Source organism: Zalophus californianus, chromosome 2, assembly GCF_009762305.2.
Source record: "Zalophus californianus isolate mZalCal1 chromosome 2, mZalCal1.pri.v2, whole genome shotgun sequence".
Taxonomy (NCBI): domain Eukaryota; kingdom Metazoa; phylum Chordata; class Mammalia; order Carnivora; family Otariidae; genus Zalophus; species Zalophus californianus.
Genome location: NC_045596.1, coordinates 80641215 through 80666058, shown reverse-complemented (window position 1 = coordinate 80666058; position 24844 = coordinate 80641215). Strand labels below are relative to the sequence as shown.

The 24844-nt window shown below is 36.9% G+C and overlaps 1 protein-coding gene across 7 annotated transcripts in view; it reads right to left on the bottom strand.

The window, feature by feature from the left end:
- The window catches only part of RAP1GDS1 (Rap1 GTPase-GDP dissociation stimulator 1), a 291329-nt gene that overhangs the window by 85465 nt on the left and 181020 nt on the right, over positions 1–24844 (bottom strand). For 5 of the 7 annotated variants that reach the window (XM_035726166.1, XM_035726167.1, XM_035726168.1 and 2 more), the window contains exons 3-4: positions 7380–7502; positions 59–184 (exon numbers count right to left, since the gene is read on the bottom strand). In XM_035726166.1, coding sequence (XP_035582059.1) covers positions 59–184; positions 7380–7502 — 249 coding nt within the window. Of the gene's footprint in view, positions 1–58; positions 185–7317; positions 7503–24844 lie in introns of those variants that run through there. The other 2 variants (XM_027599010.2, XM_027599012.2) reach the window with 2 other exon arrangements.

The following is a 24844-nucleotide window of genomic DNA, read 5'->3' as shown; positions in this document are numbered from 1 at the left end:
AAAACCATACTTCTTAAAAAAAAGTTTTTAAGTGTATCATTGATATTTCAACACTTACGGCTATCGTAACATATGTTTCCTAGAGCCCTGCCCGTTTGAAGTAGCACTTCCTGGTCTTTGCTAGTTAGCAGCTGCACCAGTGGTGAAATCAATCCAGCATCCACACACGGAATACGCATAAATTCTGAAAATAAGAGACATAGGTAATTAAAAATCTAAAAATTCACAATTTATATAATCATGTCCTTTAATAAAATACCTACCTACTATTAAAAGGTTTAAGATGGCTTACCATTTGAAGAGTACATTCTGTTCAAAAGTACCATTATAACTCTACTAAATACTTAGTGAAATAAGTACACAAAATGAGTGGGGTCATATTTTTCTTTGTTGACAGTCTTTGTCATAAACCCAAAAGATTTTTAATTAACTTTCATTATACCTAATTGATCACTATCTTCTCATAGTAATGAAAATGCTTGGGAAGCAATATATGGTGACAAAACACTGGCAATGTTCTTTCCATGAGTGTGATAATTAAAGTACTACAGTTATAAACTAAGCCATCAAATTGTGCAAATTTTCACATGTTCTCGCTCTTCTTTCACTATATGTTCTCTAAAAAGACAAAATATTTTTTAAAGTTTCAAGTGTATCATTACAAATAATAGGTCCTTTTCAGTGGCTAAGACCTAGTAAAATCATCTATTCCTTAATTCCTACTCTTTACTTTTATGCATCACTCACATCTGCTGTGAGTGATGTCACACATTCATAGGTCTCAAGTACCAAATGTTAAGTTTTCTTATACTTCGAACTCATTTTAGTTCTATAGTAAACCTTTCTCAAATTTATTGTCCCCCAATGATACCATCATAGTCATGATGATTAGACATAAACTTCTTTACAGTGTCTCATAATGGACTACTACAAAATTGAAGGATAATAATGATATCCAATTAATGAAAGTTCTCTAAATAATCAATATGAGAACTATCATTCTGGACATCATGACTTACTGCAGGATGTACTAGTCAAGGCACTTAGTCAACACAGACCTAATTCCTCAACCTATAACCCATCCTACTAAATAAAAAAATCATTGTCTTTTCACTATTACTTTCAAGGCAGTCTACTCCTTAGTTTGTTCCACAAGTGCCATCATCAGAAATCCTCCCTCTCTTTTTTTCTTCATTTTCAAATTCCTAAAGCACATCATATAGGGCTGTTATGTGAGCTGTTACCTCTGAAACAACTTTGTTTCCCCATGACATAGCTATGAATCACAGAGGTATTCCTCTCTACCTAAACAAAGGACTGCATTCCTATTACATCTCTTACTTACTTACCATTGTATTATTGAAAACTCTCTGTAATTTAAACTTCTAAGATTTAAGAAGTACTTCTTACTTCTAAAGTTAATCTTCAAGTCTACTGTTGATGTTTGTTTGTTTGTTTGTTTGAACTCCCTATTGGGAGTTTTCCCTATTGGGAAAACGAATTATGCTGTATATACTTTCAGGAATTCAATGACCATCTTCTATAGGGGATGACACATCAATCTACATGTCTACCTCTTAACTTAATGATCACTTTAGGATCTTTATATATTTCAAATCTTAAAGTAACATGTCACCAACTCAAATTAATCAATTTAAAGATGGATATTCATTATCTTTTCTACCTTTCCCTATGCCTAGTTTCCAACAATGAAGTAACTACTAAAATAAGAAATTTAGGAATAGTCTGATTTGCACTCTTATTTCATAAATGGAAGCTGTTGTTATATTTTATTGTTTTGCTTGTTTGGTTTGTTGTTGCTATTTTTCATGCGATGGCAACACTGATGAGGTACTATTTTTCTTTGCTTTGATGCTCTAATGGTCTATATGATACCAACACATCTTTCAAAATTCTGATGGTACAATCAATAGCTCCAGTTATTCTTGAAAGGATAGAGAATAAATAATTACAGAAAAATTGCAGAATCAAATAAAACTGTTCTGAACTGTTTTTTTTATACAAAAGCATACAAACACCATATTATAGGTCAATTGTGCCTCAATTTTTTTAAAAAAGCACATAAAAATAAAATAAAACTAATATATTCCTCAGCTTTCAATGTAAAGGCAATACTGCCAGTCCCTGGCAAAAGTAAACTCCCTTCTAAAACTTCTGCTTTTCAGTCAGTTTGCTTTTTAACTGAGGAGTGCAGCCCTCTTTAGCTAGTTGTTTTTTTTTTTAAGATTTTATTTATTTGACAGAGAAAGACACAGCAAGAGAGGGAACACAAGCAGGGGGAGTGGGAGAGGGGGAAGCAGACTTCTTGTGGAGCAGGGAGCCTGATGCGGGTAAGCAGGACCCTGGGATCCCAGGACCCTGGGATCATGACCTGAGCCAAAGGCAGACGCTTAACGACGGAGCCACCCAGGCACCCTTTAGCTAGTTTTAAAGACATAAAGTTTAAAGACATAAAGTTACCTACTTTACATGGATAGATGTAAAAATATACCATGAACTTATAAGGAATATGTTTAAAATATATTTCATTATATATTATTTATTTATATATATTATATATATAATATTATAGAGGCTACAGAATGAATGGCTGTGACAGTCATCCTTGTCCAAAGGGATTCCCACTACCCACATCCTTAGTTCATATTACATAAGCCTGTTACCTGATCATAGCTGGTTAGACTCTGACTCGAGTCCAGACTATATACAGGCTGGCCAATAGCCTATCAGATGTTCTAGTTCAAAAAATCTGCTAAACAGGACAACAGCAATGAACTTAAAAAAAAAAAAAAACAGATCCTCTCCTGGTAATTTGAACTCCAGAGAACCGAAAAGTTCCTGGGGAATGAGGGAAGGACTGTCAGGCTAAGGCTCAAAGTAAGATATATACAGAATGATAGTGAGTGAAGAATCCATAGTCAGTGGAAGCCATTATGCAACAGAAGGCAGAAACCACTAAGTATTTGTATGCTTCTATGTGTGTCTATACAAGATAAAATTCATTTTGTTTTTTTGCATAATGTGTGGACTTCAATATAGAAATTCAATATAGAAGTTCAAGGAATAGGCATTGCTCTATCTCAATATCAACCCAAATTCATTAACATAAAGTTGATTTCTACTGAAGAGTATTTTTTTTTCCTTTGTAGTGAAACACTCAATAAATGCTTGACAGACTATTTCTATTTCTTTCTGAATCCAGTATTCCTTTCTTTTTTGCTTTTACTTTCCCAAACCTACTTCAGCATCATCATGAAGTACAGCACTGTGATGAAAATCATAAAATAGTTTTCTTTTTATAAAATCTACTTTTTATAATCTGCTTATCAAATATTAAAAGCCTTACATATACATACTTTCCCCATTTTCAGCTGCCTGAAGGAACCAAATCTATTTTATTAAAACTTTTTTAACTCTATAAGCCAAATAAAAACATTTGAGTGTTAGAGTCTACCTTAATGTTAGACTAAATAGTAATGTATATTCAGTTTGAATTTTCTCTAATAAGCTTCCTATAATTATTAACTCTTAACTTTTTATGTTTTTGTTTAGAAGAACAAGGACAACTATGAGGCATGAATACATAAGAACCAGTGACTTTTATACACAGGTTGCTGAATTGACATTTTTCATTTATACTGTATTGCCTTTTGTTAAAAAATAAAAGTTAATACTGGTAACTGTAACTAATTCTTACAAAATGACTGAGGTTAAGCTTCCAACACTGCAATATCAAGGTATACTTAAAGCTAGCTACCTGACAACCTGGTGAATTTCTCTGGTTGGTGGGGATAGTATCAATTTTATTCAACAACTTTTCTAGAGCATACATATATTTAATACTAAAATAAACATATCCTTGTTATGGAGTAGACGGCAAAATTAAAACAAATAAATTTACAAGACAAAGCAGGAGACTTCCATGTTTCTAGTGGTGGCCTCTCTAGTTCATCCTGGGTGTACACTTAAACTTTTGTTCAGAGCATTCAAGGGGAAAAGTTTGATAAACACTTTTACAATCTGATAAAGCACAGATGGAGGGGAAAAGGCATAATATCGATCCAAATTACTGATTCTGTATTACTTTAGACTGCGATTTGGTTCTCAAGCTTTATAGGCATGAGAATCACCTGGAAGACTTGTTAAAACAGACGGCAGGCCCCAGTCCTAGAGTTCCTGATTCAGTAGGTCTAAGTGGCAGGATCCAAGAATTTGTATCCTAATCAGTTCTTAGTGAATCTGATGCTGATGGTCCAAGGCAGGCAACTATTGTTTTGGAGGACTAGTTGAAGAGATACAAAGTAGTTCATCTTTTGTTTGCTTTTTACACATTTTAACTTCATTTATAAGCCTAATCTTTCAGGTCATACGCTGCTATCCTGCATTCAGACCACTAGTACACTTTCTACTTCTTTCATAAAATCTCATTTACTGAAGAGAAGTAAAGCAGAAGCGACAAGGCGAAGCATAAATTCCAACTATTATCACGTAAGTGTTTGAATCCCAGCTTTACCACCTACTAGCTGTAAAGATAGGCAAGATATTTAACCTGTTTTCTCATGTGCATAAAATAATCCTATCTCATATGGGCTTGTTATAAGAATTTGAATGTACATAACACCCGGCACAATGTAGGCACATTAACAGCAGCACCTAGTTTTAGGAAGTTATTATTATTATACCTTGAGAGTACAATTCTGAAAAGAAGAAACTATTCATAGATACTTCCTATCTTGCTTATTTTTCCTTTGCCTCATATCAGTCTTAAGTATATTATACAGGGGAATGCTTTATTTAAAGGTATTGTAACCTTTTACTATAATTTATGCTTATAGCTATGCTCCCACATTAAACGTGCCCAAGAAACTTCTTGCTAATCCTCTGGATTTTGAACATTAGTACACAGTCAGGTATGTTGATTTTTAGAGGGTTTTCTGGATGTGCAAGTGTAAACTTAACTATGTTTTTAGATTAACCTGAATCTAAGAAGTATATGCTAATATTTCTCCTCTGTAGTTACATAAAATGTGCAGCAGAGTGAAGATGAACAAATCAACTTCCAATCTCTTTTTAACTCTGGTTCATATAATCTTTTTTTCATTGTCAAGTTCCTAACAAGAAGACAAGCCCACTCAATGTACTCTGTTGGATCATGCTATATTTCTGAAGATATTTGTTTTTAAAAGAAGATTCTAATTCACTTTCTCAGCCAATCACTTACAAAAACAATGTGGTGATTAAGCAAGAAATAAGTATTTAAATGTATTCTACTTATTTTAATCAGTAGAGGTTAGTGATATGCCATAACAAGCCTCTGATTAGAAGCATAAATTCTAAAAATTCTATTATGTCTTTAGAACGTAGCTGTCATCCATTAGAGTGTTACTGGCAGCAACCTATACCAGGAGAATTATCATGAAACTGTGATGAAGTATTATGAGGACTGATATTAAGTAAGATCATAGAGGAATGGCAATTCATTTCACAAAAATTTACTACCCGAAATTTCTGAATCTATGTTATAGTTAGTATGTAGACTCATTCTTAAAAGGTTTTAAGAAAAAAAATTGATTTCTGGAAATCTACACTGTAATTTCCATGAAGTTAAAAATGAACCACCTAGGGGTGCCTGGGTGGCTCAGTTGGTTAAGCAACTGCCTTCAGCTCAGGTCATGATCCTGGAGTTCCAGGATCGAGTGCTGCATTGGGCTCCCTGCCCAGCGGGGAGTCTGCTTCTCCTTTTGACCCTCTTCCCTCTCATGCTCCCTGTCTCTCATTCTCTCTAAAATAAATAAATAAAATCTTTTTAAAAAAATGAACCACCCGATCTTAGAAATCAAGCTGTATTGCATCTAAGAACAGATTCAGGTAGTGGTTGGTCTAGGTTAACAAATACCATCTAGAGGGGTTCCATTCTCAAACTAGATCTGCTTCAGGAGTTCTTTGTTATCCCAAGATAATCACTGTCTATTCAGAGCAGTTCAAATCTGCTTGAAGCACACTAAATACTCCCCTACCACTAGGAATCTGACCAGTTATGACCAGCTCGAATCCAAAGCACAGCATAACGATTATATAATTACAGTAGCTTACATATGACATACAAACAATAAGAGGCCAGTTTTCATTTAACAACCAAAAAATGATTTACCAATACAGAACCTCATTGGAATTTGAAAGACATTTTGAGAACCTCTAAACAAATGAAAAAATTTCATTGCAATTTTTTTTTTTTGGTAACACACACGAACAAATTGTCTTACTGGGCCAAAAAACAACACATACTGGTACTTTACAATGCCACCTGCCATACTGATTACACAAATGAAGCCAGAATTTTAAAAATCTCTTCTCTCTAAAGTATAATATATGCAAATTGCTAAAATAAAAGTCCTAAAAATAATATCAAATTTCAAAAATCGAGGCACGTTAAAGATATTTTAAATGTGGCCTTCCCTTATGCTTAAAAACTGCTTTAAGAAGTCAGTGTTTTTCTCAAACTGAATTAAAATCACGTGCAGGGGCTCCTGGGTGGCTCAGTTGGTTGGGCGACTGCCTTCGGCTCAGGTCATGATCCTGGAGTCCTAGGATCGAGTCCCGCATCAGGCTCCCTGCTTGGCAGGGAGTCTGCTTCTCCCTCTGACCCTCCCCGCTCTTATGTGCTCTCTCTCTCTCTCATTCTCTCTCTTTCAAATAAATAAATAAAATCTTAAAAAAAAAATCACGTGCAAATATTTCTGCTAAAATACAGTTTTTCCAAAGAATCTCTCACTAGATAGAAACCATCTCTAATAGGATGGATTAGCTATTACACAATCTAAATTTTGCTGTCATTGATGTTTTTCCATAGTATTCTTACATGGAGACTTAAGAAATAAATGTGTCCCACGAAGGTGAGTGCAGGAAACAGAACATATATTCCAGCTGCACTGCTGCAGTCAAGTGCCAGGTGCCAATGTTAGTAGAATAGGTCAGACCCCCCACCTCCCTGAAAAGAAGGGGAAGTTTATCTGGGTATAATACAAACGAACATATACACTGAAAAAGGTGAGCTCTCCCGTAACAATGAAGATGAATGACTCAGTGGCAAGCTCAAGAATCCTATTACCAAAGACATCCATGACACAGGTGTGGCTTTCCTTTAACTCTACTCTGAAGGAATGGAAATGTGAATAGAATGACTATAACTATAGTCATTTTCAACAATTACATGGGAAAAAGTCAAAGAAAAGAGAAATAGAAAGAAATGGACAATGTCTAATCTACAAAATTAAAACATAAATTAATAAAACATACTGACAAGTGAGGTGTAAAACTGAAGATGTTCCCAGCAGAAAAGTTCTTGAGGAAAGCCTCACCATTTTTGGCTACTTCTGCTATGATGTTAGCTACTTTGGCTGTGCAGGAAGACTGTGGAATCAACAGACTTGCAAACAGCTGAAGTATTCCACTTCCTTGGATTTTTTCACTTGTTTCCATATCTGAAAGAGATACATACAAAGAACTTAAATGAAAATCTTCAACACTAATACTGACAACTTTATCTATATACATTTATATAAATATATGTTTATAATCTTCAGTTAAAACAAGCTGCTTTTATCTTGAGTTTTTATTTGCACAAAACACTTTATAATACAATGTTTTGTCTATCTAAAGTCAGATTATAAAGGAATCTTTTCTGAATATACCATTTGTACACCATATTTACTCTTCAATGTTAGTTCCAACCTGGTCTATTCAGACTAGGAATGCTTTTTTCCTACTTCCCCTCTGAATTCTTAATGGCAGGCAATATCATTATATATGTAATTTCTATGGTTTCCTACAATGCTATAGAAATTCTTAATGGCAATTAAATGAGCAAAAAACTCACCTATGTCATTTTATATGGAATCATACAGAGGAGACTATATAGTTCCAATGACTACTATGTTTTTCATATAACTCATTCAAATGACCACTAATGAAGAAGAGAAATAGTAAACAGCAAGCAGGCCATGGTGTTCAGAACTCTATTTGTTGATATAGAAATATGAGTCCCCTACTTCTTTCTTTCTCTTCTTAAAATACAAATAGCCTTTCTATGAAACCAAGCCACTCATGTACCTGTTATTGAAAGCATGACCTATAAAAAGACAGTAAGAACACTGGAATGATGATGGAAGTAAAGAAAAACTCAAGGAAATAAAACTTAAAATTACTATTTGATTCTAAACAATGAAGAGGAATGGCATGTATTTAGAGAGTTATAAAGCTCATTAAATCATCCAATTTAAATTTGGTCTCCTATATCCTTTACATCCTTTGGATATACATACAAATAAGAGGGAACTCTAAAGACTGCTTGTTAAGTAAATGGCACCTGTTGTGATCAACATAGAATAGGAAAATCATTTTTAATAATCTGAGAGTCTACCCCCCCAAATAATGTATTTCTTTATAGTAAGTACTGATTGTTTAGTATAGTGTTTTTCAAATTGTGGGTCCCAATCCATTAGGAACTCTGGCTTGGTGAACAAGAACCAGTAATTTCTTAAAAAGAGAAACAAAATTAACATCTGCAACAACAACAAAATAGAAAAAACTTTTGCCCATAATAAGGTAAAACAGTGCAACTTTGGTTTGAACTACGTGTATGCACGTGTACTACTCCATGTAAAATGTATTTCTAATTATAGGGTCTGGTCAAAAAAGTTAAAAACCACTGTTCTGTGCACCCCTTGACTATGCAGGATTCTGAGCTAAAGAACCTTTAACACTCTCTTAACATTATCAAAAGAAGCTAGAACTGTGAAATGATTCTGAAGAAATAGAAAGTTATATGGAAAATTATACTTCCATGGATTTATTACCTTAAAAAAAGTTATTTGCAACAGGTTATACGTGTGTGCTCACCTAAGACATTAGTACTATAGATGAAGTAACCAAGATTATCCCATTTCATCCCAGATGAAACTCCATCTATGCATTTCCTGTTGCTACCATAAGCCTAGTACATTTTCATACAGCAAATACTATTTTAGTTTCTTATATTTATGTAGTAAAATAAAAAGGAAATTTTGGAGATACTTTAAAATAACCCTATTTATTAAGTGAAGAAACAGAGCCCAGAAAAATGAAGTAAACTTTTCTAGAGTCACTAATCATACTAATCACAGAGAATAAATAACTACTTCAGATTCTGTGACACTAACAAATTGACATGCGTTTTACCTGGCATCCACTGGTTTTTTTTTTTTTTTTGAACAGAAAACTTACTTAAGCATGACTAGAGAAACCTACCCTTGTGTGTGCAGTTTCTTACTATGTTTCTCATAATTCAGATTATTACAAACATAAACTACCCATGATGGGACTTAAACACAGAAGCTGTCCTTTTGGCAGGGACAATTTTATATATTTATAAAATATAATGTGATGTTTTGCTTTTATTTTGTTTCTTGGACTAAAAAATAAGTTTTTAAGATAACACCTGAAAATCAGACACCAAATTTCCATTACTTGATTTTTTTCCCCCAAGAAGCCAAAAAGAACTGAACTCAATTTGCCATATTAAAATCCTTCCTTTTCTGACCATTGCTACCACAAGATGTATAACCCCAGAATGCTGGGGCAGACTGCCCCAGGGGTCTTGTCCCACCATCTGCTGATGCTGGGATGACAGCAAGAGTCTGGCATAAGGCATGAATCACGATTAGATGTGAAGCTGAGGCATTTGTGTGTGTGGAGGCGAGCAGTTAAGTGCAAATCACCCATGCATGTCTCATTTTAACCATAACTGAAAGAATGACTTAACATCAGAGCTGAACACTAGGGGCAAGGGGGGAAAAGGAAATAAAAACATATACCAACCCCTTACATTCTGATGAGTCTTGCCACAGTTTACAATCCAAGAAATTGGGAAAACAGCTGTACTAAAATGAATGAAGATTTGGGAACAGTATTTTTTTAATGCTATTGTCAGAGAAATAAAAGGGAAAAAAATTTTTTTTCATATAAACCTGATATACAATTTAGAAAAATCTAACAGGAATTCTATTAACTGGCTAGCATGTGGATTTCTTTGTAAGTTTCAAATTTAAATTAAACAGCTGAGAATTATCTTCTTTCCTTTGGCAAAGAAACATAACCAAATACTGCTTATCACTAAAATGCCACTGTACAATAAATAATTACAAAGTTTCAGTCTCATTTCATATATATTTTCTGCACTGGCATTCTATTGCATCTCAAAGGGTATATTTATCTGTGAACTAAAAGATGTTCTCAGATATCTGTGAGCACTCTTGAAATAATTTTAAAAGAACATTAAGAAGTAGTCAGTGGTTAGTGTTTGCAATCTAAATGATTGACTACTTGTAAAGAAATCATGCACTGTGATCAGTTTTTTTTTTTTTTAAAGGCAGACTTTTCATTATCTTTAGCCAGACTACTATTGACATTTTAACTATGCTCCTTTTAAATGTTTGTAAGAATCAATTCCACATCTTTCTCCCCCTTCACATTTAGGTGCGGTCATAAAAATGTCTGAGTATGTCTACAAATTATAGGCAGCTGGCAGACCTTGAATTTTGAAGGACCCATATATGAAGGATAATTGCTACTCTACAGTAATATCTGTGGGGGTGACTGCAGGAGTCCTGTTCATCACAGTGGCCTGGAAGCTCTACAAGCACTCATTCTGCCCTGGGAGTCCTATGTCCACACTCCACCTAACCTCTTGATGGCAAGGAGGCAACTTAGTTATGAAACTGCCACTGAAAGAAAGAACAGGAAAAGTGGGCAATCGGGTCAGAGAAACTTGAAAGAAGAGTAAATCAAGAAGCGAGGATACAATGCCATAGAATGCCATCTAGGAGAAGTTAAAGCACTACTCATAGAACTTCTCAAGGCCAATAAATGACCCAGTGGAAGAGAGCAAGTGGAATGAGAAGGAACCTATAATTCCTTCTAGAAAGACTAAAGTTCCCAACAAAGCTGCTAAGTAAATATGTTAAAATAACTGGCTTTACAGTTAAACGCCAAGGGGAGGTTTTCAGGTATGCTACTAAGATGAGATGAATTTATGATGTTATGTCAGCAGGTAGGCTACATGAAAATAAATTAATGGAAAACATCTGATAACCATTTTATAGTAAACTCCAAGTTAGAAAAACAAAAATAATGACTGTTATTACTGTAACTCTATTAGATTAAAAATGTATTTAGATTAGATAGTATTGCTTTAGAGCAATAAAAAGAGTTTAGGGCTATAGGAACAATAAACTGGTATCTTTACATTATATGTCCAAGGGATCCCTATGACAGACTATGAAGAAAAGACTCACATTTTGGATTGACCAGGAATATGACTCATGGATCAAAAGTCCAAGTGTTTCCTTCCCTAGGGAACTATGTATTACCTCTCAGGGTGGATTTTTAGAAAAGGGTGTAACAAAAGACCTGATCCTATGCCTAGGCGATCTAACCCAAACGTAAGGCATCATTTCATCAAACGTGGGCATAGTACTACACAGACAAGTCCCAAATCCTCTCTTCTTTTATCCAACTGAAAACAAAGAATTTGCACTTGGCTATGCCATAAATACCTCAAATTTAATATTCCCCAAATCAAATTTACCCTTTTTCCCTCAAATTCATTCTAGTCTCTCAGTGAATGACAGGGAATCCATCTAAGCCAGAAGCCCTAGAATGATCATAAACGTGTCACTTTTAGTAAGTGCCTTTCTACTACCCACATTAAATCAGAGCACAGGTTCCATAGATTCCATCTCACTAGCTTCTTTTGTATCCATCCTTTCGACATCCATGTCACTTCAAGTTCTCAGTTCTGACCCTTATTAAATCCAGTAGCCTCCTCAAGAGTCTCCCTAAATCCAACTCCCATCCCCCATCTGCCATCTACAGTGATACCAAAATAAACTTCTGGAAATGAATTTCATGTGACTCCTCTACTCAAATCTTTAAATGATCCACCATAACATTTAATGAAAGTCAAGCACATCTGTCATATTTCCCAACCTATCTCCTGGTACTCCCCCACTGATATCCTATACTCTAGCCACACTAAGTTACTTGTAATAATACAAATTAATCTTATCTTATACCACCCTACTGCATATGTTTCCTCTCTGAAAGGCCACCACTCCCTACTTTAGGTAATTCCTGCTCAGAGTCTGTGTCCTCACTTAAAGATAGTTGATTAAAAGCCATTCAATCTTTCTAATGATATCTGACCAATATAATCACCACCTTAAATTTATATTGAGAGCATTTTTTTAAAATTTCAAAGCAATTTCAAACATATTATCTCATTATTTTATTTATCTATTTATTTTGAATCTCATCATTTTAAAAAGGTCACGTGAGACAGCCATTATAGGTCATGTTTTCTTCACATTACAAATAAGGCCACATGATAAGATTATATTGGAAAAGGAAAAAGAATCCAGTTTTTCTGGTTCCTACAGTCTAGTGCTCTTCCTACCACAACTTACTTAAAGATATGTGGTGATGACAATACCCTGACTAGATTCACCACGGTATTTTGTGAGAAATATTTTTATTTGACATATTTTGCAGAAGTAAGAACTGAAGTAATACAACTGAGTGATAAAGAGATGTATAGTATTTTGAGATAGATAAATTGAGGCAGTGACTGAAGGAAAGAAAGGGAACTAAGTATAGAGAAAGTGAAGCACGTTTAAAATAGATTTAAAACATATAAAAAGAATATGCTGGGTATAAGAAGATTAAAGTAAGGGCTGACAAAGAAGAAATAAATGTTTCTAAAAGAAAATGGAAGTATATGAAGTAGGGAATGGGAAATAAATAAAATGGCATTTCTTTCACTGGTGAGAATCTTTCTTCTCCAACAAGGATTTTAAGCAAAGAAAAGGAATATGAGATGCAGGGAAGAAAATGTAAGCAGTCATGAAAAGAAAGAGGGCAGAACAAAGACCCATTTACACAATGACTCACCATCAGTAACAGGTCTTCCTAAAAGAGTAAGTTGTGACAGTCATTTTATAAAATTACAATAAATGATTTTGATAGTCTTGCAGTCATTTCAATTCCAGGGATAACGAAAGCTGTGCGAGTGGGAGAAGTTATGTGTTTGGAAAGCACTGCAAGAATAAGTAGGGAGATCTACTGATTTGACTACTTTCTTTACAATTACAACTAACTAGGTCATAAAGTAGTTGCTAAAAAATTAAGAGTTCTGTGGTTAAAAAAAGATATTTACTGAGAAAGTAAACACCAGGAGGAAGTATTTTAATGATTATAGTAAAAGCTGAGTATATAACCAGAATATTCACTTACAAGTTGAAAGTACTGAAAATATGGCCCCTATAGTAAAGGTGGATTTTTTTTTCCCAAGGTTTTATTTACTTGTCAGAGAGAGAGAGACAGAGACAGAGAGCACACAAGCAGGGGGAGCGGCAGGCAGAGGGAGAAGGAGGCTCCCCACTGAGCAAGGAGCCCGATGCAGGACTCGATCCCAGGACACTGGGATCATGACCCGAGGCGAAGGCAGAAGCTTAACCAACTGAACCACCCAGGTGCCCCATAAATGTAGATTTCTTCGCTGCAAATTAAGACAATGAGGTTATATAAAGCACAGTGAAGGAGTATTTTCAGTAAAAGACCCATCTCCACTCTACTGTCAAATACCTTCGGTGAAAACATAAAGAAATCTAAAGAGATCTGACATCTGTAGGATTCAGTAGGATTCTTTAAAGTCCTTAATTTGTTAATATTTACTGTAAGCCTATAGGATTACACATTGTTTCTCAAATAAACAAATCATTTCCTAATGTAGCATCATAAAAAATGATTGATCCAAGAAACGCACTTAAGGAAGTAATACTTAATGCAAACAAGTCAATGTGATGTAAAATTTACTCTACTTTTCCAGGAAAACAAAAACAAACAACAAAAAGGTACATAAAAAGGAAAAAAGATAAGGAGTCACTTCAAACTGATATTACTGTAACCCTGGCCAAAGGAGATAGAGCAGAATGGCTCACATCTTAAATTAAGTTGTAATTAAGAAATGTCCAACAATAGATAATTATCATTGAGGTCTATCCATCCAATAGAACATTATAAATTCATTAAAAATATCATTTAAAAATATTTAACATCATGGATAGATGGTCAAAAATACGTCTTTTAAAAGGAAGCTACATTTACATGGCATGATAGAAATTTTATAAAATAAAAAATATTACAATAAAAATGTTTTCTGTATTTCTTTTAAGATTTCATCTATTTATTTGCCAGAGAGAGAGAGAGAGAGCATGAACAGGGAGAGCGTCAGGGAGAGGGAGGAGCAGGCTCCCCGTGGAGCAAGGACCCCCCATGCGGGACTCGAGCCCAGGACACTGGGATCATGACCTGAGCCAAAGGCAGACACCCAACCAACTGAGCTAACCAGGTGTCCCTGTTTTCTATATTTTTAAATTCTATACCATATTCTGGAATTATTTTATAAACAGAAAATCTATTTTAAACCTGTATATGTGAGGACATACTGCAAGTTAACAGAAACTACTGTATACTCCAATATTATATTCCAATAGACTAGCTTACAATTCACATAATTGTAAAATCTGAAAGTATACTAAGCTTCATGAGTGGTTTCCTGCTCCTGCTCCACTTCTCTGAGCTCTCCTCACAATTCTCTCCTCTTCTGTGTGTTGACATAATCAGATGAGCTTGTATCACGGAGGAAAAATGGCTATACCAGTTCCATGTCTTATAGAAGAGCAACACAGAAGTCTCTTCTCTCCACACACCTCTCCTCCCCACCTCAAAATAAAAGACCAAAAGTACCAAGGCTCACATGAACCGAACCAATCTGACTTAATTAATTTGGCCAGATGAATGCCATGCCATGTATTGATCAGTTTAGGCCTGAAGCAGTTTCAGTGAACAGATGCCATAACCTTGGGGGTGGAAATGAGGGTCATCTCTCCCAAATTTCACAGCTTCTTCCAAGGAGGAGGGCTGTGTAATGTGAAAAGGAGGGAGAAAAGGGTGGGGGGGGGGAGGGGGAGAATCTTAAGAGTAAAGAAAAAAAAAGAGAGAAATGTAGAGACACAGCATAAAAGCAGACAACTGATCAAGATCTGTAGAGATTTACTATTGCTTTATTAGAAAGAGAAAACAAATCCAAATAAAAACATGTTGGCTTAATAAAATTGAAAAGTTTTTAAAGTTTTGTAGAAGGAAATTAAATATTTTCTTTCAACTATAGTCCTAGAGAATAGGAACTACAAGTTGCCAGGTGAGGCTCAAGATACAGGGTTCCAGGTATGGAATGAGTAAGTCACAGGAATAAAAGACACAGAATAAGAAATATAGTCAATGATACTGTAAAAGCAATGTAACAGGACAGAGGGTAGCTACACTTGGGGTGAGCACAGCACAATGTGTAAACCTATCAAATCACTAAGTTGTGCACCTGAAACTACTGTAACATTATGTCAACTATACTCAAAATAAAATTGAATGAACTAATTAATTAAGAAAGGGCTGAGAATAGGGAAGCAAAAAAGAAGATATTACTAACCAAGAACAAATTTGATGTTAATTTTCCAAAGGTTAAAGAACACCTCAGAATAGATGACTTAATGCTGAAATGATAATAATTTTATGAAACTTTTGGTAGAGGCTTTTAATTATTAGGGGGAATGACTAGGTTATATGCTGTGACACAGGAGTAGTTGACTATAATACATTTTGAGTAAAATCAATATTTTAAAAAAGTATGTGTTTGGGAGACTGAAGAAAGAAGTCTTATGCTGAGAAACGAATGGAAGAAATACCAAGCGAAAGCACTTCAAGAAAAGTAACATGCAAGATTGTCAGTTGAAACAGTACTTGTTACAGAAAAAGTTGTGAAAGACTTTGCGAGACCATTAAATGATTTTACTTGGGTTTAGAGACATAAAGAATAAGGACAACCAACCAAGTGGCAAAATGATGATAATTCTATTCAAAATAAGTCTAGCACTACAACTGCTACAACTGCACTGAATTATTTTGAAAAGAGAAGAATCAGTAAACTTTTCAAACACTTTTCAATATACTTTGGCTACAGCAGTAACAAAAAACCCGATTAACACTAAACTTTGAAAAGAAAAACAGACTTCAGACCATCATAACCTACCAAAAAATGGGGATAAGCTATATGTTGGATTTAATTACTGCTGATAAAATAGTAACAAAACTAAATAATGGCTCTTAAAATACACACATGATATTGAAAAGCTATCAGTAAACTAAACAGCCACCATACATCATGAAATGAAAGCTGTGAGGAAACATATACCATATTTCCTGAGATAATTCTTTCCTTAAGAAACATATATGCTGGCAGGGAGAGTAATGCTCCTGGAGAAGGCATGAAAGCTCTGTGTTCTTTTGCCTACTCATCTCTTCCATCTAGATGTTCATCTGTAAATTTTAATAATAAGCAGGCAAACGGTGAGCTACAACTTGTACATCAGCCTTTAATTACTCAGACAAATGCCTTCCAAGAAGACACTGTAGCCCTGGGAAAGCTCTGAGGCAGGGAAAACAAAGAACTAGACACTCGAGAGGAAAAGATGGCAGAGGAGGAGGGGACCCTATTTCAACCGTCCTGGAATTGAGCTGGATACCTACAGACCACTCTGAACATCCACGAAATCAGTGTGAGATGTAAGAAGATATATCTGGATCTCTACAAACAGAATATCACAGGTGGTTGGTTTCGAGGTAGGAAGCAGGGAGCTGTGATTCCCTGGGCAGATATTGGAGGATAAACAGCAGGGGGAGTGAGCCGAGCCATCGGGATCCTGCACTGCCAGTGAGCTATAGCCTCCCACACTGGGGACCAGGCACAGACTCACAGACCGGTAGCAGTGGGGAAAGGACTTTAGGGCAGCCCCTCCGGGCTGAAACCCAGAGCGGCGGGACTGCGCATGTGAACTGGGGGCGGCTGGTGGTTTTAGAAGCACAGAGGGCAAAGACGTGCCCCGACCTGGCGGTGAGGACTGGGAGTACTGCTGAGGGGCGCATAACCCAGGATGCTGCACTTTATAGCAGCACAGACAGAAACAGAGATAGTGTGGCCTGGAGAGCTCACTGAGTAACAGAATATGATCTCTCTTCTCTGAGGCAGAGGGCTAGAAACGATCTCTTCTGCTCAGACTCTTGGAAGAGATGTGGAAAGCTGCCAGGGAAAGCCACCAGAGAACAAAAGGCCCCCAAAACCAGTTTTCACTGAGCCCATCCCCCCCCCCACAGGGAGCAGGGCAATTTTGCCCAAACAGGGTTGCTTGAGTAACAGCACGGCAGGCCCCTCCCCCAGAAGACAGGCTGGGAAAACAAGAGGCCAACAACCCTAAGGTCCCTATAAAACAGGTGCATCTTGCTTGGGTTGTGGCCAATAATTTGGACTCTGTATATTCCCTCAACCACCCCTCAAAAAAATGACGAGGAGGAACCCCCAAAATAGGAAAGACTCAGAGACTGTGACTTCTGCCACAGATTTACAAATGGATACAGATACAACCAAGATGTCGGAGATGGAATTCAGGGTAGCAGTTGTGAAGACAATAGCTAGAACAGAGAAATCGATTAATGGCAACATAGAGTCTCTAAGGGCAGAAATGAAAGCTGAACTGGCAGAACTTAAAAATGCTATCAATGAGATCCAATCTAATCTAGATAACCTAACAGCTAGGGTAAGCGAGGCAAAAGAACAAGTTAGTGATCTAGAAGACCAAGTGATAGAAAAGAAGGATAAAGAGGAGGCCAGGGAAAAACAACTCAAAATCGATGAAAACAGAATCAGAGAAATAAGGGACACCATGAAACGTTCCAATGTCAGAATTATTGGGATCCCGGAGAGTCTGGAGAGAGAAAGAGGACTAGAAGATATATCTGAGCAAATCGTAGCTGAGAACTTCCCTCATCTGGGGAATGAAACAAACATTCTTGTCTTAGAGGCAGAGAGGACCCCTTCCAAGATCAAGGAAAACAGGCCAACACCCCGGCATGTAAAAGTAAAACTCGCAGATCTTAGAACCAAGGAAACCATCTTAAGGGCAGTTAGGGGGAAGAGATTCATTCCGTACAGAGGGAGGAACATCAGAATAACGTCAGCCCTATCCACAGAGACCTGGCAAGCCAGAAAGGCCTGGCAGGATATATTCAGGGTACTAAATGAGAAGAACACACAGCCAAGAATACTTTATCTGGTAAGGCTGTCATTTACAATGGATGGAGAGATGCAGAGCTTCCAAGATCGTCAGAAAGTGAAAGAATATGTGACCACTAAGCCGGCCCTGCAAGAAATATTAAGGAGGGTTCTATAAAAGGAGAAAGACCCCAAGAGTGATATACAACAGGAATTTACGAGACAATCTATGGAAACTAGGACTTCACAGGCAACATGATGACAATAAATTCATATCTTTCAATAATCACTCTCAATGTAAATGGCCTAAATGCTCCCATAAAACGGCACAGGGTTGCAGATTGGATAAAAAGACAGGACCCATCCCTATGCTGTCTACAAGAGACTCATTTTGAACCTAAAGATACATCCAGACTGAAAGTGAAGGGATGGAGATCCATCTTCCATGCCAAGGGACCTCAAAAGAAAGTTGGGGTAGCAATTCTTTTATCAGACAAATTAGATTTTAAGCTAAAGACTGTAGTTAGAGACACAGAAGGCCACTATATCATTCTTAAAGGGTCTATACAAAAAGAGGATCTAACAATTGTAAATATCTACACCCCCAAATTGGGAGCAGTCATCTACATAAGCCAACTGTTAACCAAAATAAAGAGTCACAATGATAATAATGTGTTCATTGTAGACCTATAAGCTGCCAAGACTGAAACAGGAAGAAACTGACAACATGAATAGGCCAATAATCAGTAACAAGATTAAAGCAGTGATCAAAAATCTCCCAAAAAACAAGAGTCCAGGGCCTGATGGATTCCCTGGGGAATTCTACCTAACATTCAACGAAATAATACCTATTCTCCTGACGCTGTTTCAAAAAATAGAAACAGAAGGAAAGCTTCCAGACTCATTCTATGAGGCCAGCATTACCTTAATCCCCAAACCAGGCAATGACCCCATCAAAAAGGAGAATTTCAGACCAATATCCCTGATGAATATGGATTCCAAAATTCTCAACAAAATCCTAGCTAATAGGATCCAACAATATATTAAAAGGATCATCCACCACGACTAAGTGGGATTTATCCCTGGGATGCAAGGGTGGTTCAACATTTGCAAATCAATCAATGTGATAGAACACATTAATAAGAGAAGAGAGAAGAACCATATGGTCCTTTCAATTGATGCAGAAAAAGCATTTGACAAAGTACAGCATCCTTTCCTTATTAAAACTCTTCGGGTACAGGGATAGAGGGAACTTTCCTCAAGTTCATAAAATCCATCTATGAAAAGCCCACAGCAAAAATCATTCTCAATGGGGAAAAGCTGAGAGCCTTTCCCTTAAGATCAGGAACACGTCAAGGAGGCCCACTCTCGCCACTACTGTTCAACACAGTACTGGAAGTCCTAGCAACAGCAATCAGACAACAAAAAGAAAAAGTATTCAAATTAGCAAAGAAGAAGTCAAACTCTCTCTTTTCGCAGATGACATGATACTTTATGTGGAAAACCCAAAAGACTCCACCCCAAAATTACTAGAACTCATATAGCAATTCAGTAATGTGACAGGATAAAAAATCAATGCACAGAAATCGGCTGCTTTCTTATACACTAACAATGCAGATGTAGAAAGAGAAAATAGAGAATCAATTCCATTTACAATAGCACCAAAAACCATAAGATACCTTGGAATAAACCTAACCAGAGGTAAAGGATCTATACTCTAGGAACTACAGAACACTCATGAAAGAAATTGAAGAAGGCACAAGAAGATGGAAAAACATTCCATGCTCATGCATTGGAAAAATAAACATTGTTGAAATGTCTGTGCTGTCCAGAGCAATCTATACTTTCAACACCATCCCAGTGAAAATTCCAATGACATTTTTCAAAGTGCTGGAACAAACAATCCTAAAATTTGTATGGAATCAGAAAAGACCACGAATCGCCAAGGAAATGTTGAAGAAGAAAAACAAAGCTGGGGGATCACGTTGCCTGATTTCAAGCTATATTACAAAGCAGTGATCACCAAAACAGCATGGTATTGGCACAAAAACAGACATATAGACCAATGGAACAGAATAGAGAGCCCAGATATAGACCCTCAACTCTATGGTCAAATAATCTTCGACAAAGTAGGAAACAATATGCAATGGAAAAAAGACAGTCTCTTCAATAAATGGTGCTGGGAAAATTAGACAGCTATATACAGAAGAATGAAACTTGACCATTCTCTAACACCATACACAAAGATAAACTCGAAATGGATGAAAGACCTCAATGTGAGACAGGAATCAAAATCCTAGAAGAGAACACAGGCAGTAACCTCTTCGACATCAGCCACAGCAACTTCTTTCAAGATACATCTGCAAAGGCTAGTGAAGTAAAAGCAAAAATGAACTTTTGGGACTTCATCAAGATACGAAGTTTCTGCACAGCAAAGGAAACAGTCAAAAATACAAAAAGGCAACTGACAGAATGGGAGAAGATATTTGCAGATGACACTACAGACAAAGCACTGATTTCCAAGATCTATAAAGAACTTCTCAAACTCAACACCCAAAAACTAAATAATCAAGTCAAAAATGGGCAGAAGATATGAACAGACACTTCTCCAAAGAAGACATACAAATGGTAACAGACACATCAATAAATGATCATCATCATTAGCTATCAGGAAATTCAAATCAAACCACATTGACATACCTTACACCAGTCAGAATGGCAAAAATTGACAACGCAAGAAACAACAAATGTTGGAGAGGTTGTGGAGAAAGGGGAACCCTCTCACACTGTTGGTGGGAATGCAAGTTGGTACAGCCACTTTGGAAAACAGTATGGAGGTTCCTCCAAAAATTAAAAATAGAGCTACCCTATGACCCAACAATTGCACTACTGGGTATTGACCCCAAAGACACAGATGTAGTGAAAAGAAGGGCCATATGCACCCCAATGTTCATAGCAGCAATGTGCGCAATAGCCAAACTGTGGAAAGAGCTGAGATGCCCTTCAACAGATGAATGGATAAAGAAGATGTGGTCCATATATACAATGGAGTATTACTCAGCCATCAGAAAGGATGAATACCCAACATCAACATGGGTGGGACTGGAGGAGATTATGCTAAGTGAAATAAGTCAAGCAGAGAAAGTCAATTATCATATGGTTTCACTTACTTGTGGAACGTAAGGAATAGCACGGAGGACATTAGGAGATGGAAGGGAAAAATGAAGGGGGGTAATTGGAGGGGGAGACAAACCATGAGAGACTATGGACTCCGGGAAACAAACTGAGGGTTTCAGAGAGGAGAGGGGTGAGGGGATGGGTAAGCCCAGTGATGGGTATTAAGGAGGACACGTACTGCATGGAGCACTGGGTGTTATACGAAAACTATGAACCATGGATCACTACACCAAAAACTAACGATGTATTTTATGGTGACTAACAAAATAAAATTAAATTTAAAAAAAGAAACATATATGCTAATGAAGTAGATTATCATTACACATAATGTGAGTTACACTGTTAACATCTGTGAGGTTTCTTGACCACTCTAAAAAAAGTTACTAGATTCATTCGTTGAGTTAGCTTTAAATACTTAGTAAGTACCTACCATGTGCTAGGCAAATGGCTAACAAGACATATATATATATACCTTGCCCTCAAAGTGTTTATAGTGTAGCGAGGGAGACAGACAAGTATAAAAGCCGTTATAATATTTTTATAGAAATCCCACAGTGGATTCAATGTACAGAGGCACCTAACCCAGTCTAGACTTCCATCTGCCTAATCTTCATAATATTTCATGATCATCCATTGTTTTAGAACCTCATTTTTCCCAGAGAACTATCATTTTCTGTACTCTATTGCTTTGTAAATCCATGTTAAAATGGAAGGTACTGGAGACCAAGCTAGACTAGGCAAAGTATTACCCACAGTGGCTAGAATCGGGATTCAAGAATATAGTAGGTATCACAGTGGAAATAACAGCAAATATCATGAGGTCTGTTATCACTAGGATCCTCACCATCCATTTCCCTCTCCTTACCCACACACAACTCACATTCAACTTTTGTGGCCACTTAAGTTTCCATGATAGCTTAGAGAATAAAGAAGCTAGTTTGGCTTATAGAATCTTGCAGATGTCAAAACACTCTTCCAAGTACAGTATTTCAAAATGGTCTCCTACCTCAGCCCTATCTTCAAAAACAGCCCCAACTCTCCTACTCCCTACCACAATTATACTTCCCCAGTCCTATCACCATAACAACCAATTACCCTGACAGTAGAAGCAAGACTGGCAAAGTGACCTTGGCCTCAATTTGGAGATGTTTGTGCTCTAAAAACTTAAAACGTTCTTTGCAGACTACAGGGAATGGTAATATGTAGCACCCTAAAATGAGTGCTGAAATCTTTTCCAATTGGTCCTAGATTTACCAGATATCATGCCACTGAGGTAATTGCTTAGGTCTTCATAATACTGAAGATAAATATCAAATCGTAAAAATTCTACAAACCAACAGGGGTAAAGGTCAAGGCAAAATGTTCTAAGAGAGAAAGCAGGGCACCGCAGGGTGGTCCTACCTAAGTGATAAGAGAAAAAAGTGTGATGGAGGTCTATTAACAGTGCCTAATCCAGGAGAACAGAGGGGGAAATATTAGTCAAAGAAGAATTCACTCAGCTAAGCGGAGAAGTTGGAAAAACATCATAAATGAGAAAATGGGTGACAATTTCCCAAGCGATACAGAGCACGGTAACTGGGAAGAGAATAATTGTGAGATGGTCAGTTAAAAAACTTGCCCATCCCAAAACGTCTTCAGACCTCATCTGGACCCTTCTTTACTGTGCCCTTTGGATACCTTAACTATTGTATACAAACACCAGACCCTCCCAGAACTCTACCTCACCACCCTCACTTTATCTGGACTCCTTCTCTGGAGACTTCTCTTGAAGTGCTCTTAAGCAGAACGCCTCAACTCTCTTTCCTCCCCAAGACTCAGGGCTTGGAGCTTGAGCTGGTATTTTCTTAGCTCAAAAATATCTTTTCTAAACCATTTGTCCTCTGGCTTCACTCAAAAACAATTTCTATCTTTTCAACTTCTACCATCCGGTGATGCTCTTCTCATCACTAGTATTCCAATCTTCAAGAACACTGGATTTTATTCTTGAATTCTCTCTCCCCTCCAATTCCTGCCATCATTCTGAACTGTGAATTTACACAAAGTGGCTAATAACTTGGCCTCATTCCCTGACTTTCATAAGGGGCTAATTCTCCACTGCTCTTTAACAATCCACCACACATAACCCCCAGGGTGCCAGCCCCTTCATCATGTAGAGCTGCTCCACAGTTGAAAGTTTGAGTTTAGAAATCACTTTCTGATCACATTCTTCTACTTTATCATGTATTTTATTTCCTTATTAGTATGTAAATATTTTTCAATCTCACTGAAACCTCTATTCATTCAACTCCTCCTTTTCCCAATCAGCCCTTTCCACGACTGATTTCATCCCTATCTACTCTGAATAAGATAAAATGATCAATGATTTCAGCAATTCTAGTATTACCTCAGTTTCCTAAAACCTCATCTATTTCACCTTGTCATTCAATCCCTGACACTAGGTGAACCCAGCCATATACTTCTTCCTGCTCTCCAATTTTAAAATGTTATTAAATATGATAGCTAGTACCACACAGATCCACATTTTACAATCTTAAGTGGACCTTCAACATTGCTCAGTAATCCTTTTATTTATCCCTAGTCATTTCCCTTTCACATTTCCTAAGCCAGTAATTTAAACATATACTATTCTCTATATACGCCATATTCTCATATTCTCCATCATGGTCAACAGATAACCTTTCCTGATAATTCAGAGTGCAAGTACTTTGTTTCTTCACACCTAAACTTCTCTCTGACGTCACCTATATCCTTAACTCCTGTTTCTGAGAAAAACCGTCATCGTCCTCCTCTTTCTTCTTCTTGGCTATCCCCCAACCCCTCTTCCATTCTGCTACCACAATGATCTTTTCAAAACACAAATCTGATTTTCATTTGCTTTTGCTGGTTTCCCTAGCATGGTGCTACAGAGGGAATATTTGTGTCCCTCTCCCCACCTTGCCAGTCGTATGCTGAAACCTAACCCCAGTGTGGTGCTACTAGGAGGTGGGGCTTTTGGGACAAGATTAGGTCGTAGGGGGCACTCCCACAAATGAGATTTGTGAACTTACAAAAGGGACTCGAGAGAGATGCCTGGCTTCTTCTACCATGTGAGGTTCCAGCAAAAGGACAGCCGTCTATGAATCAGGAAGCAGGTCTCACCAGACACTGAATCTGCCAATGCCTTGACTTGGACTTCCCAACCTTCAGAACTTTAAGAAATGCCACCTTGTCTTGGGTATTTTGTTATAGCAGCCTAAGCAGATGAAGACATGTGGCATAAAATTCCTTTCATAATTTGAACACTTACTCCTTTTTCCATTTATCATCTCTTGAGCCTTCCCTGAACATACCGTTTTTTTTTTTTTTTTGCTGGCCATACCAAACACTTCAGTTTCTAATTGAACCACATTTCCTCCGACCACGTAACTTTACGTATATTGTTTCTTTTGCTTGGGATGTTCTTCTCCTAAT